This window comes from Trichosurus vulpecula, chromosome 7 (genome assembly GCF_011100635.1).
Source record: "Trichosurus vulpecula isolate mTriVul1 chromosome 7, mTriVul1.pri, whole genome shotgun sequence".
Lineage (NCBI taxonomy): Eukaryota > Metazoa > Chordata > Mammalia > Diprotodontia > Phalangeridae > Trichosurus > Trichosurus vulpecula.
The window spans coordinates 62,376,254-62,390,987 of NC_050579.1; the positions used below are offsets into that span (position 1 = coordinate 62,376,254).

The following is a 14,734-nucleotide window of genomic DNA, read 5'->3' on the forward strand; positions in this document are numbered from 1 at the left end:
AAAAAAAACACTCTGCTTTAGCATCAAGCTTTTATTTACTTTAAAAAATATTTTAAAAATCATTTGAAAAGAATAGTCACTACTTACTGGATCCTAGGGATACAAATACAAAAGTGAGAAAGTCCCTGCCCTCAAGAACCTTACACTTTACTTAGAGAGATACAATACCTCACACTACTTAGCAGCAAGCATCTCACAGCCATCCTGAAAGTCTTCTTGGGAATTTACTGAAGACTTCCTCTAGTAAGGGAGTCCTGCAGGAAGAGATCATTTTTAGAGTACTCTAAACTAGAATGGAGTTGGGTATTATTTCTTTATTAAAGAGTGGCTATGTCTATACACATAGAATTACGGTGACCTTGTTGGACAAATTAACCAGTTAACTTAATTAAACTGGCTAATGTGATCCAAAAGGTCAGTGTGTATGTAAATAAACCCTAGGACAAATTTCCTCTTGGTCTTTCCCAAGTCTTACCAAGACTTATTTTCGTCCCTTTTTCTTTCTTGGTCCTATGACCCTGGATCAGAGACAACAGCAAAGCCATCATGAAGGTTCAAGGTAGTATTTTAAGAGTTACTTCTAGAAGCAATGCCTTAAACCCAAAAGAATAGGTAATGATAGAAATTTCAGATCCCTGGTTGGTAGTGATGTTTGGAGGTAGAACATGCAGGGGTAGAGGACAGAGGGAAGGGGTGAAAACCACACTCTGCCTAGGGCTGGGCTTGCCTAGAAAAAGTATAAATAAAACATCAAATTTGGAATCCTTTGTATTGCTACAGAGTCCACTAGTTCACTCTAAAATGGATTGCCTTTGATGAACTAAATTATGAAATTTTAATTAGAAGTTATTCTAGTAATGATTCAGTCAAATGAAATTAAATTAACATGGTAAAGACCAAAAAAAATCAATATTACAGGCATATTACCCTTTTCATTAAGACAAAACAACTCTTGGATATAGGCCATTTTCTAAACTACATTGCTTAAAAGTAGCATTCAAAAAGGAAAATGCGGAGCATTTTTTCAAAGCAATCAATTAATAGATTTAAATATAGAAAGAGAATGCACTTAACTTTCAGTAAGTGATAAGAGAAACATAAAAATCAGGTAGGATCTCATATACATGGGATTTTTAAAGAAGAGTTGTATGAGAAATGCACCTTTTCTTAAGAAATGTAGAAGTCACGGAAAGAAGGAAATCAAAGACCTATTCCCTATTCAAAGAAAAACTTTCCTAGAGTTAACTGTTGCCATGATAGATAATGATCAAATGCTACGAACAGGTAAGTGTCTCTCTTTTTTAAGGCAACTGGGGTTAGGTGACTTGCCCAGGATCACATAGCTAATAAGTGTCTGAGGCAGTATTTAAACTCAGGTCTTCTTGACTTCAGAGCTAGTGCTCTATCCACTATGCCACCCAGATGCCCCTGAACAGGTGAGTTTCAAAGAAAGAAGTACAGTCTATCAATAGCCATAATGCTCCAAATCATTCATTAAAGAAATGCAAAGAAAGCAACTCAAGAGTCCCATCTCATTGGGAAAGATTACAAAGGAGAAAAATGACTTTTGGAAAGGCTACAGCAGGAAGACAGGCACTCAACACTACTGGTTACTTAGTGCAGCCATTCTGACAAACCATGTGGAACTATGTTGCAAAATGTCACCAAACTGCGCATACTCTTTGCCCCAGCAATACCACTACTCGGTCTACAAGCTGAGGTTGAAAGAAAAAGACACATGTACACAGAAATATTTATGGTAGCTATTTTTGTTGTAGTACAAAAACAAAAGCAAACAAAAAAAGGGAAATACAGAGGTGCCCATCAGTTAGGGAATGGCTAAAAAAATGACAGTACGCGAATGGAATTTTATTGTACAGTAAGAAACAACAAAAGGGACAGTTTCAGATAAAACTGGAAGACTTGTAAGAACTGATTTAGAGTAAAGTGAATAGAACTAGAAGAGTAACATACAATAATTACAACATTACAGAGAAAAATAACTGAAAAGATGTAAAGAACTCTGATGAATGCAATGACCAACCACAGTTCCAGAGGACTGATAATGAAGCATGGCACCCACTTACTGGCAGGGATGCTGAACTCATGGTGCAGAATTAGACATATATTTTTGGACATGGCAAATCTATGGATTTATTTGATTATGCTTATTTGTTACAAGGAGTTTTTTTTTTTTTTACAGTAAAGGACAGGGGAAGCTAGCAATAGGTTTGCCAAAAAGAAGAAATAAAAAAAGGTTATTGAAGCATTTTGAAAAATGCACAAAAAAGGGAACAGAAGGAAGGTCAGTAGAACACAAATGAGCAACAGTTTGAAAAAAATGACATGCTGAATTTATTATATTAAAAAAAACCCCAAATCATAACAGAGACTTGTAGTTTCACATTTTTTTCTGTTCTAATTTATATATGTCCTTTCTTTGGGTTAAATTAAGTTCCAAATAAATATTTTAAAAAAGAATTTGCTGTTAAAGCTCACAATTATATTTCTTTGGTTTAAATACAATTCACAATTAGGAAATAATATACTTAATTATGTTTTAGTATTACTTTATAATTCCTGTTAAATTCAAGTGACAGATAACTAAGGAGACTGATTTAATTATTAGATGCTGCTTCTGGATCCCTACTCCAGAAATAAAATAAAGATTAATTAAATGCAATCATGATGAGGACAACTAAGCTCAGTACTAGTGTTCTTTTCACAACAGCCAGGTTTGCCCTATTCAAAATATTGACTTAAAAAAATTCTTAGATTTAATTCAATAAAATATTTAATTAAATATGTTATATATGCAAAGCACTGTATTTGCTGATGTGATTTAAAAGTATATCTTTACCTCTTTTATTTACAACAAACACTTTCTTCTCATTAGATTTTTGATGTTTCTTAGATGTTCACAGCCAATATTTTAGACTTGGGTATTGGACTGGATGTCTAGGCAAGATTATAAAGACAATCATGATACATATATACACTTAGATACATGATTTATATGTATTCATGTATCAAGCACATAATTCATAGTTATACAACTGACTGAAAGGTATAGAAAATACATGATCTTATTATGCTTGTTTGTTGACAACAAAGAAGTATTTTAACTAAGTAGCTGAAAATTCAGCCTTAATAAGGTTCTCTTCTAACAAGGTAGCTTTTATGCACAGGTTGACATTATGTAAGGTTGCTTGTAGAGGCAACAGAAGTAACTTTTATTTTACCCTCTGATAATTAATATCAATTGAGGCATGAAACAGGGAGATTGATGCTTGTCAAATGTTTGTTATTGTCCAGGAGGATGTATGGAGGCAGAGACCAAATGGAAGGGGTTGATGGTGAGATCCTTTAGCTCTTTGTGGATGGTACTGAACTGATTGCATCAAGGCCCAGAACACTGCTGAGCTGCCTAAATGAGGTCCATAATTATTTACGAGTTTGGCCTGACTACTTGTATAGGAACACTGAATTTGGGAGCCAGAGGATTTCGGTTCAAAGTCAAGCCCTGACTTCCAAGGGCTGAGCAGAGGAAGCACTTGGCTGAGCTCTCCCAACATTCCCCTCCAAACAACTTTAAAATAATGCCTCAAATAGAATTCTGGAGTGGCAGAGCCCAAAAGGTTGGGGTGAGATATTCATTCAAAGCCAAGTTCTGCTATTTGTTACCTGTATGACCTTAGGCAAGTTTATTACCCTTTTAGGTCTTCAAATTTCTCATCCATATAACAAGTAGGTTGGACTAGATCTCTAAGATGCATTCCATTTCTAAACCCCAATCCTGATAAAACTCAGGGGTAGGGTTCAAGCCTTGGCTATGCCACTTACTAACTGTAGGACTTTGGGTAAACCCTTCACTTTACCTTTCTAAGCCTTGGTTTTTTCCTCTATAAAACAGGACTAATGTTACTAACTGCCTTCTGGGGTGATACCTGTGAGAAGGTGATGTAACATAAGTAAAATGCTTTGCAAACCATAAAGCCCTACATAAATATAAGCTATTATTATGGTGACAATCTTCAGACCTCTCCTGGCCTTCTTCCTATAGACTTCCTATAGACTCCAGTTTGTCAATATCCCCATTAAAATTCAGAAATGGACATGATACACTAGACACAGTCTGACTAGAACAGAGCATATATTTAAAAAAGCTAATGTGATGGGAATAGTGGACTGGGTGAAGGGAGAACTATGTTTTAGATGCAGTTTGGCTACTAGGATGTAGCATGATTGGGTAAATGACTTAATCTTTTAAAGCTTCAGTTTTTTCATCTGTAAAGTGAGGGTGTTCACCTAGTTCTTCTTAGGTCCCTTCTATTCTAAATGTCTATTCTATAATCAAAATTATTTCTCATTGTATTTCATCCTATATCTCAACATACTTGTCATCCTTAATAATGCAATAAAGTATTCATTAAAAATTCTTCTGGAAAATAACATCACGGTGCATGCTCCGACACGATTAATCTATGAAATATGGCTATGATGTAACAAGATTTTGAAGTAGCCTCTAAAACTGGGCTCAAACCTCACCTTTTCCATGAGGTCTTCCCTTTTCCCCTTATGCAGAAATTATCTACTAAGTCTGGCACCAATGAGGTGAGGCCCCTGGGAGTGGAGGACCACCGGGCTGAAAAGGAAGGGCAGACCAGCCCAACTTGGAAGATGGTGCCAGTTAAAGCTTCTGTGACCATCAGAACTGAGATCTGGCCTATATAGGCACTTATAGCCTAAGACAGCTGGAGGACCCAGTCTCAAAAAAACAAAAATTCATCTTGTTCAACCCATTCATTTTACAGTTAAGAAATAAAGGCCTGACAAGTGAACTGGCCCACTCAAAGTGTCAAAGTAGCAAAGGTGGGAATGAAAGACCGATGTTATGCCTCTTGATTCAATGTATCTATCATTAAGACTCAGATCTAAGCATCTCTACCAGTTCTTTGAACAGTGCTGGTACAGAGCCAAGACTTAACCAATGTCTGTTAAAGAAAGAAAGGTCCCATATACACCAAGGTATTCACAGCTGCACTTTCTTAGTGGGGGGTAAAAAAATGAAAACAAAGTGGATGCCCATTGATTCTGGAATGGTTGACCACACTGTGGTAAGTGAATGTCATGAAATATCGACTTGTGAGAAATGATGAATTTGAGGAATTCAGAGAGAGAAGACACATGAACTGAAGTAGATGGAGGTTAAAATTAAAACAACATATACGATAGCAACAGTAATGAAAATGAACTAAATCAAAACTGAGTGTTAAGTAATTAAAAGAGGGACCATGGTCTAGTGCAGGGCTTTACAACCGTAGGTTTTTGTTGAAACAATAGACAATATATTTTGATTTGCCATTTTAGCAAGAGCTCTGCGGTAGCTCTGCAGTCAGTAGCTTAGCTTCATTTACTAAAGCATTTATGTAAATTTCTATGCTTGTAGGCAGGCTGCATAAATTACACTAGGGGCCCCCTGCGCATTTTGGACTGCCCTTGTCTAGTGGACACAGTACTAGATTTTAAGTCACGAAGACGTGGGTTCAAATTTTGCCTAAGACACTAAGTGTTCAACAGTAGGCAAGTATTTAACCTTTCTGTGCCTCAGTTCCACATTTGCAAAATGAGAGGATTGGTTTAATGGCCTAGTTGTAGAAAAGAGTTGAGGAAGTAGCTCTCTTTTTTCAGTAGAGTGGTGGAGGGGACTAAGAGGACAGATGTGACATATACTGTTGCAGTCACTGTGTCATTTGGTTTTACTTATTGTTGTTCTCTGTTTCACCAGCTCATTTGGTGATGGAGAGGAAAGTTATATTCATAAATGACTGGGACATCAATAAAGCTTCTTTTTTTGTTTTTAAATAAAGGACAAAAGAGAGATTGAACTATTCTCTAAGGCAGCATTTCCCAATCTGTGGGCAAACAGCCCTGGAGGCCACCGAAGTTACCATAAGGCATCCTTTTCATTAAATAATACAGCAAAGCAAAAAAAAAAAAAAAGAACCCCCCAAAAGTGACCATTAATAAATAAGGTTGATTTGTCATCTTCTGTTTCATTATTTAACACCTACACCTTATGTGTACATATATCCATGGTATTTTGTGAATATGCTTTACACATAATGGCTCTGGGCAAATCTAAAGAGATCAGTTCTGTGGAACAAGCTGACCCTATTACATAATTTTATCTGAACCAATTCTCATACAGTAGCATTTCAAAAAGTGCACCATCTTTACTATTATGCCAAAAGAGGATAATATGAATTGTGGATTTAAAATTTCTTGTACGGTTATGAAGAACTGTGGTAGCATGAACAGAGAGTATTTACTACAGATCTGCTGAACAGAGGGTATTTACTATAAATTTGCTGATATTTGCTATTTACTACAGTTCATCCCTTAAAAGACAATTTTTAAAACATTTATTATACCATGAGTGAAAACCTTAGGAAAAAAAAAAACACTAATGGGAAAAGAAAGTGTCCACAGCTTGTTTACAAAGTAAAAGATCCAATAAACATATGTGCACATTAGCTTCCTGGACACTCCCAGAACTCACATGTGCTTAACCACAGCTGCATGTGAAAGCTATAAAGTACTGTATTTTACACATTAGCAAACAAACAGACCAAAAAATCACCCAAAACAAAACAAAACCCAAACTTCAAACTGGGGAATACCGAAAATACAGGAATTTTGCACATATCAAAGGAGAATAAATTTGAATCTTCTTCAACATATAATCCACAATGCTCTCACTAAAGTATCTCCAATCAGGCCCCTACCCTAAGAAAAGGAGGAAGGGATATTTAGACACAGACAGCTAGAGTAACTGATAAATATTTATGAATGTAGTCATTGACTCTAAATTCAGTTCAACTACCAACTCTTTCATTTGACTTTCCCAATCATATGCTACAGACAACTGGGCCCAGATCAAGTTAAATTTTCAGTAGGAGCACCTGAAATTGTCCAGCACTACAAATCAGGAGTTGATTTGTTTTTTTGTTGACTGAGCTTAAAGCGATGGAGAAAATTTTTTAGTCAATATGCTCCTAGGGATCCTCTTATTAGGTTTAGTGGCTCCCTTTTCTATTTGGGTCTGGCACCCCTGGTTTACAGCACTGGGTGGTTACATGACTACTTGCCCTGGGCCACACAGTCAGCAAGTAGGGAGGCATGACCTGAGTCCTGGCATTGCTGTCTTCAAGGCCACCTCTCTATTCACTACTCATATGCTGTCTTTCAATTGCATGTTCCCAACATGAAAAAATGAATTCATTACACCTTTCTTTCCCTGAATTCAGGAGCCATTGTAAGGGCAGCATGGCATGGTGGACAGAATAACCAGAGTATCATCTCGGTGCTCCCAGTCAGCTCTCTAGGCCTTAAGTGAAGTTGATTGACATTGGTAGAGGGAATTCCTTACCTGAAGTCTTTTAAAACAATTAAGTCACAAGTCTGGTAAAAAACAAAACTAAACCCCAAATCACAAATGCCTTTCAGCCTTTTTCATATAAATTAATATTTAATGATAGTTGAGAATATCGTATCTTCCTAGGAGAAAAAACACTCCTCTGAAATAAGCTGGCATGACTTACATTCCTTAAATTGATTAAGAATTATTTGCAAGGTAATTCTAATCTAGGAAGCTCCCCCTAGAAGTGTAGCACTTAAGGATCTACTCAAATATTCAGTAGATTGAAATCTACAATTACATATTTTCTCCCCACCTCCACACACCTGAACCAGTTCAACATGGTTTAGTCCTTGGAAATTCTGCTCTTACTCTTCCATTCTAGGGATCCAACATTTTTGAGAAGAGGGGGGATTTTTATTTTCCAGAAGGTCTGGGAGAAGTTATGGACAGTGAAGTCCCTATGCAATACGCTTTAAACCATGCTGGAAAAGTCTATAAATCCAACTTGTTATGTAATGTAACTATTGTTAAAGCCATTTAATTGACAACAAATATTTACTAAGTGGCCACTCTATAAGCACTATAGGGAAATATAAATGCTCTCACGTAGCCTTTAGCATAGGAGGGGGATATGATATACACATAGAACTTTATAAATAAAATTGAATATGAGGGGAACAAAGTACCATATGAGGTTTGTGACTCAGATGAAGAGATGGCATTAAAAGCTGTTCCTTGGATTGACTGGATTTCAATCAGGCAGAGGCAGGAGGAGGGCAGGCTTAAGAGATATAAGGAAAGAAGAAGTGGTTCAGAGAGAACCCCAATCCTTTCCCACATAGCCCCCATCTCCAACATCCTCCACCTTAAGAGTGATGGCTTTGACAAATTTCCGCTCAACCCTACTCACTTGTCATCTACTCCAAAGAAGCCTTCTCAGCTTTCAAACTAGGGTTACAGAGCCCAGATGGATGGACAGAACTATGAACTCTACAGGGCCACACAAGGAGAGATAATTACTATTCATATGCATAACATTTTAAAGTTTGCAAAGTACTTCCTCACCACAACATTGTACTAACCACATTTTTTTTTACAGATGAAGAAACTGAGGCTTATTTGAGGATTATTGAATAATTCCACAAACTGGGAAATTACATATTACTGGTTTGCATGCCACTTCATAACTTCACCAAAAAACTGAGGACATTTCCTGAGAGGGCCCTTTTTTCTTCTCCTCATCTAATATTCCACTGACATCATCCTTCTTCCTTTAGACTCTAATGATGAGCTCTTATGCTCGTCAAGGCCAATCCTCTACATGTACCTCCAACCCTCTCCTTTTATCTCCCCCAGCAGACAGTCCCCACCATTATTATCCCTATTCTCTATCACCTCTTTTCTTTCCTGCTGCTTCCCAAGTCTGCCCCATCCTTATAAAATCCTCATTATAAACTTCTCTCCTTCCCTTCTTAAACTCCTTAAAAAAGTAACTTACAGTCTAATGCCTTTACTTCCTTTCCTCTCACTCTCTTCTAAGTCCTCTGCAATCTGACTTCTGACCTCATCACTCAAATGAAACTGCTTTTTCCAAAGTTACCAATAATCTCTTACTTCCTAAATTTAATGGTCTTTTTTCAATTTTAATCGTTCTTGACTTTACTGAAACACCACACTATTGTTACCTTCTCTTCTTAGGTACTTTCTCCTCTCTGGGTTTTCCTGACACTGCTTTCTGCTGGTTCTCCCATCAGTCTCATTTGCTGACTATCTACCTATATCATTCCCATAAACTGTGTTTCCCCAATCCCTTAGGCCAGGGGTGGGGAAACTGCAGGCAGCCTCAAGGCCACATGTGGCCTTCTAAGTCCTTGTGCGTGGCCTTTTGGCTGGGTCTAAATTTTACAAAACAAATTATTTTTATTAAGGAAATTTGTTCTGCGAAGTTTGGGTTCAGTCAAAGGACCACATGTGGCCTTGAGGTTGAAGGTTCCCCACCCCTGCCTTCTGTTTTCCAGCTAAACACCTTAGCTAGTGATTCTCTCATCCCATATGCACAATTATTACCTCCAGGCAGATTTATCTAGTCTTAGCCTCCCACAAGAGCAAAAGTCCCAACTCTACATCCCACCAGAAACTTGGAATCCACTCCTCCCCTGAGTCCCTCCCCCTCAGCTCTGGCAGGTGAGCTTTTTGCCTGTTCTTAGAGGGGCCAACCTCTAAAGATATCTTACAGAAATCCCTTCTACAAGCCCCTAAGCAAGCACACTTTGGCTGGGTCCCCTTCCAACCTCTCTTTTTTTGGCTCCTCTCCTCAACCTCCACTCTTTTCCGGCAAGTTCCTGAAGGTAGGAGCTGTTTTGCTTGCTGGTATTTATATCCTGGGCACTTAGCACAGTGCCCAGCACTCTGTAAGTGCTTGATAAGTATTTTATCTTTCTGTCAATGAAAGTAGATGTCCCCTAGGGATCTCAAACTCTAAAACAGAATTCACTATCTTCCCCCAAACTTATCCCTCTTCTAAACTTACCTATTCCTGTGGATGGCACCACTATCCTTCCATTCAACCCATGTTACACCATACTTGTCATCCTCAAGTCTTCCCTATGGCTCATCCTACATGTCCATTCAGTTGCCAAATCTTTTTTTTTTCTCCATCTCTTGCATACATCTGTTTCTCTTTACTCACACAGCCACTACCCTGGTTCAGGTCATCATCACTTCTAGTCTGGACTATTGCAAAAGTCTTCTAATTAGACTTTCTCAAGTCTTACCTCAATCCAATCCATCGTTCACTCAGCTGCCAAAGGGAATTTTCCAAGGCCTAGGTCTAGCCATGTCACCCTTCCAATCAATAAACTCCAAATGAGACCTTTTACTTTAGATCAAATATAAACTCCTCTGCTGGTCATTTAAGTCCTTTCACAGCCTGGCACCTTTCTATCTTTCTAATTTTTTAACACATGACTCTCTTCTATAAGATATGCTTGTCTAGCCATATGGGCCTCCTTGCTATTCCTCACAAACATCTCTTCTCCCATTTTGAGATCTTTGCACTGACTGGCCCCCGTCCCCCGCCCGCAACCTCTGGCTCCTTGAAGGTGATTCAAGAGCCAGCTCCTGCACAATCTTCTCTTACCCCTCCAGCTGCTCAGAATGCATTTGGTTAGGCACAGATTTATGTAAATGTTGTCTCTCAGATTAGACGGTAGGCTCCAAGAGGACAAGAGCTAGTTTTGCTTTTATTTGTACCCCTAGTGCTCAGCACAGTACCTGGAATATAATCAGTGCTTATTAAATGCTGGCCGATTTTATTGACAATTTCCAATTGTTATCCAGCTTGCAACACTTTCTAGAAAGCAATGTTATAAGTGCAAAGACAATAGGTATAGAGTACTGACATTATACAAAGCCTATGTTCAAAATTTCATTTATAAACTGGTTATTTGGAGTTTGGAAAGCATTTACACATAGAAACAATTCCATAAATGAGGATTAGTTTCCAGACTAGCCCAATTTAAATTCTATTTAATCTATAACAAAGCTGAAATATTTTGTTGCTATATAAGAGAAAATGAATGACACTGAATAAGAAGTTTCCCCAATTTATCTCAAGTACTGTTTTTTTTTTCCCTGAGGAAACTAGGCTTAATTAGAAATTTTTCTGTAAGAATTTTGAAAGGGGGTGAGGAAACCAGAGATTTTCCCAAGGTAATGTGACAAAAATTAGAAGAAAGGAGGCCACTGATTAATAGAATTGAGAGTTAGAAGATACTTCTGTGATCTAATACATTCATTTTACAAATATGGAAACTAAGAGCTAGAGAAATTAGGTGGCTTGCACAAGGTCACGCAGCCCTGGATCGAGGATTTAAACCTAGGTCCTTACTCCAATCCAAAGCTCTTTCTACTGTATAAAGAAGCTATGTTTTCATCTATGAAAAGGAGATTGCCTAAGCTTAAAATTAACTGACCTTTGAAGACAGAGAAATGAAAAATAGGATAGAGGAAAAATGGGGAGGGCGTGGGGATAGAATCATAAACAATAATGTCTGAACTGGAAGGGATCTCAGTGCTTTTATTTTATTGATGAAAATGTAGACAAGTGACTTGCCCAAGGTCACAAGGGTAGGAACCATCAGAAATAAGGTGGTCAGGAAGAAACATTGTGCCAAGTACTTTTAAGCTTTGGCCAACAGGCAGGCACCACAGCCCAGGACAGCTTTATTCCTATGGCTGGAAGGAAAGGGAGGGACAGGGGACTTAGATGGATAGAGCTGGCAGGAGGACTGTTCAGGGCCATATGTCTGACACCTCTGCCTTAGGGCACTGTGAGGTTAGTTGACTTGCCCAGTCATACAACAATTACATGTCAAAGGTGGACTTGAACCCCGGTCTTCCTAGCTTCAAATTCAGCTCTCTATTCACTCTCCCATGGTGCCTTTCAGTATTGTATATTACTGTTACGAATAAAGGAAATGAAATTTTTTTGGAATAAACTCTTGAGACTATGGCCAGTATTTGAAGAAAAATCAAGAGTTGCTACTAACCTCTCTCCCCAAGCCAAAGAACAAAAATTCATTCGTTTATACAGTATTTTCTAAAGCTACTACTTTCTAATAATGGAACTTCACTCAGGCACATTTGGCAGACTTGTCAACTAGGTTGCTTCTCCATTTCTTCCAAGGCTGGAAATTCTCCAGACTTTTAATGCATATTGCTTCACTCCACCCCACGACCAAACAATAATGCTTCATTCTCTAAGGGCACACAATAGGATTAAGCTAATTGTGCAACAAGTATAAGAGAGAGAAAATTCAGAACTGGAAAGGTCTAAGGAACCATGGAGTTCCATTAATAAACCTTTCAAGGCCTTTCAAAGTTAATCATTATTAGTGAATAATTTAAAAAGTAGCTCTATGATAAAAGAATGCAATAAAAATTGTTGCCACTTCTGTGAAGATATCTGACTTGAATTAAGATTGGATTCTCACAGTTCCTGAACCTACAAATCCACAATACCACCCAAAGCAAACAAACACAACACAAAAACCCAACTGTGATGACCACCAATGGTCCAATGTTAGCCCTCTCAAGTCTAATGGCCTGTCAGGCACAAGCCTTTGGATTTTGAGGTAGACACTTTAACCAAGGGGAACAGGAAAGAGCATTATAAGTTCCCTGAAGGTAGGGACCATGCCTAGTCTTTAATATATAATTCATAACATGCCATACAATAGCTGGGCCTTGGGCAAATTGACTACTGACTCATATCAAGTTGGTTTCCTGAGAAAGAGGAGTGTCTCTTCAGTGCTTTCTGACAGAAGTGGGGATAGGAAAGCAAGAAGGGAATAAGAATTTGAACAGTGCCTACTATGTGCCAGGCACTGTGCTAAGTATGGTGTTTTACCAAATATTATCTCATGTGAGGTAGGCGTTGTTATTATCCCCATTTTACAGGAAACTGAGGCAAAAAGAGGTAGAGAGACTTGTCCGGAGTCACACTGCTGGTGTCTGAGGCTGGTTTTGAACTAAAGTCTTCCTGAGGCCAGGAACACTGCTCTTTCCATTCCACCAGCAATCTGGCGCCAGGGCTAGTAATTAGGATTCCCTATCAAGCAACTCTCTTGAGTGAGAGTCAAGGAAAGGAGAAAGATGTCAAACAGCAATCTCAGTAGCTGCTTGGAGCAGTGGGGAGGGTACAAGGTCTCTCCTTGGAGAAGAGTTTGGAAGAAAGGACTGCTTTAAAAACAGCTTCTTGGGGAGAGCAGGAAGCTAGCTCTCTGGAGGTGAGATGAGGAAGGGAGGAGAGAGGGAATGGAGGGAAAAGGGCAAAGAAGGAAGGATGGGAAGAAACCAGAGGGGTTAGGGAAGAAAGGAGGAGGAATAGGAGGGATGGAAGGGAGCAAAAAGGAAGGGAAAGAAGGAAAGGAAAAAGAAGCAGGGAAAGAAGAAAAAGGAGGGAGAAGGAAAGGAAGAAAAGGAGAGAAGGAAAGCATGTAGGGAGGCAGCAGAGAAGGAAGGAAGGAAGGAGGTAGGAAAGTAGGAAGGAAAGAGGGCAGGAGGGAAGGGAAGCAGCAGGGAGGGAAGCACGGAAGGGAGAGAGGGAGGAAGGAAGGAAGAAAGGGAAGCAGTAGAGAAGGAAGGAGGGAGGGAAGGAAGGATGGAAGGTAGAGAGGAAGGGAGGAAGGAAGGAGGGAAGGAAGGCAACAGGGAAGGAAGGAAGCAAGCAAGCAGGTAGGGAGGAGGAGGGAAGGAGGGAAGGAAAGCAGCAGGGAGGGAAGGAAAGGAAGAAGGAAGGAAGGAAAAGGAAAGAAAAGGAAGGGGGGAAGGCAGGCAGCAGCAGGGAGGGAGCGGTCACCTGGAGGACTCGGCGCTGAAGCTGCCCCCGTCCAGCAGCCGCATCTTGCAGAAGAGGATCCCGTTGACGAAGGGGACCGAGGAGAGCTCCTCCAGCTCGAAGTCCACCTTAAACTTGAACTTCTTCTTCTTCATCATCATGAAAGCCATTCGTCGTGGAGCCAGGCGGGGTGTCGGCAGGGAGGAGGGGGCGCTCCAGGGGCGGCCCAGGCGCCCCCTCAGCGCCCCGGATCCTCCTCTCAGCCCCGACCCATGGTGGCCGGCTCCCCGAGCCCGGAGCGGGGCCGGAGGAAGAGCGGCCGCCGCGGCAGCCTCTCGCCTCCGCTTCCCCGGCCGCTGGAGCTGCGGCGGCGCCGGGGGCGGGGGGGCCCCGGGGAGGCGCTCGCCCGCAGAGGCGGCTCCTCCTGGCCCCGGGGCTCCGGCGGAGAGCTGCCGCGCTGGCGCCCGGGGTCCCCGCGGCGCGGCCACGGCCACGGCCGCCCTGCCCGTGCGTGCGTGTGGACTCCCGGTCGGAGCGCCAATAACCGCCACGGCCGAAGCCGCGGCCGCCTGGAGCAGGAAGGGAGGGAGGGGGGAGGCGGGGGGAGGGGAGGGAGGCGGGCGGGCAGCGAGGCCGGTGCAGCTCCTCGGCCGCCTCAGCCCTCGCCGCCGCTGCCGCCGCCTCTCGCGGGGCCAGGGCAGCGCCCCCCAGCGGCCGCAGCGGGAGTCGCCGCGGGGGCGGGGTGGGGCGGGGCCCGGGGAGAGGGAAGGGAGGAGGGGGAGGCGGACGCCTAGGCTGGGAAAAATAGCCTCCCGTAGCCTCTGCGCGGAGTGTGTCGTGTCTTTCCTTGGGTTAAAATAGGCTAAAAAAAAAAAAAAAAAGCAGGAGGAACCAAAAAAGAGCTTCCCTCTAACCACTTCCTTTTTGTCTTTGGCTTTTCATTTTCTGTTCGTGCTGCTCCTGGTCCCCAC

General features: G+C 41.0%; 1 protein-coding gene across 2 annotated transcripts in view; it reads right to left on the minus strand.

The window, feature by feature from the left end:
• The window catches only part of FAM102B (family with sequence similarity 102 member B), a 78,924-nt gene extending 64,938 nt beyond the window's left edge, over positions 1 to 13,986 (minus strand). The window contains exon 1 of one of the 2 annotated variants that reach the window (XM_036769364.1): positions 13,785 to 13,986. In XM_036769364.1, the coding sequence (XP_036625259.1) occupies positions 13,785 to 13,933 (149 nt within the window). In that variant the 5' untranslated portion in view covers positions 13,934 to 13,986. The remainder of the gene's footprint in view (positions 1 to 13,784) is intronic. The other variant, XM_036769365.1, reaches the window with a different exon arrangement.
• Between the last annotated feature and the right edge of the window lie 748 nt (positions 13,987 to 14,734).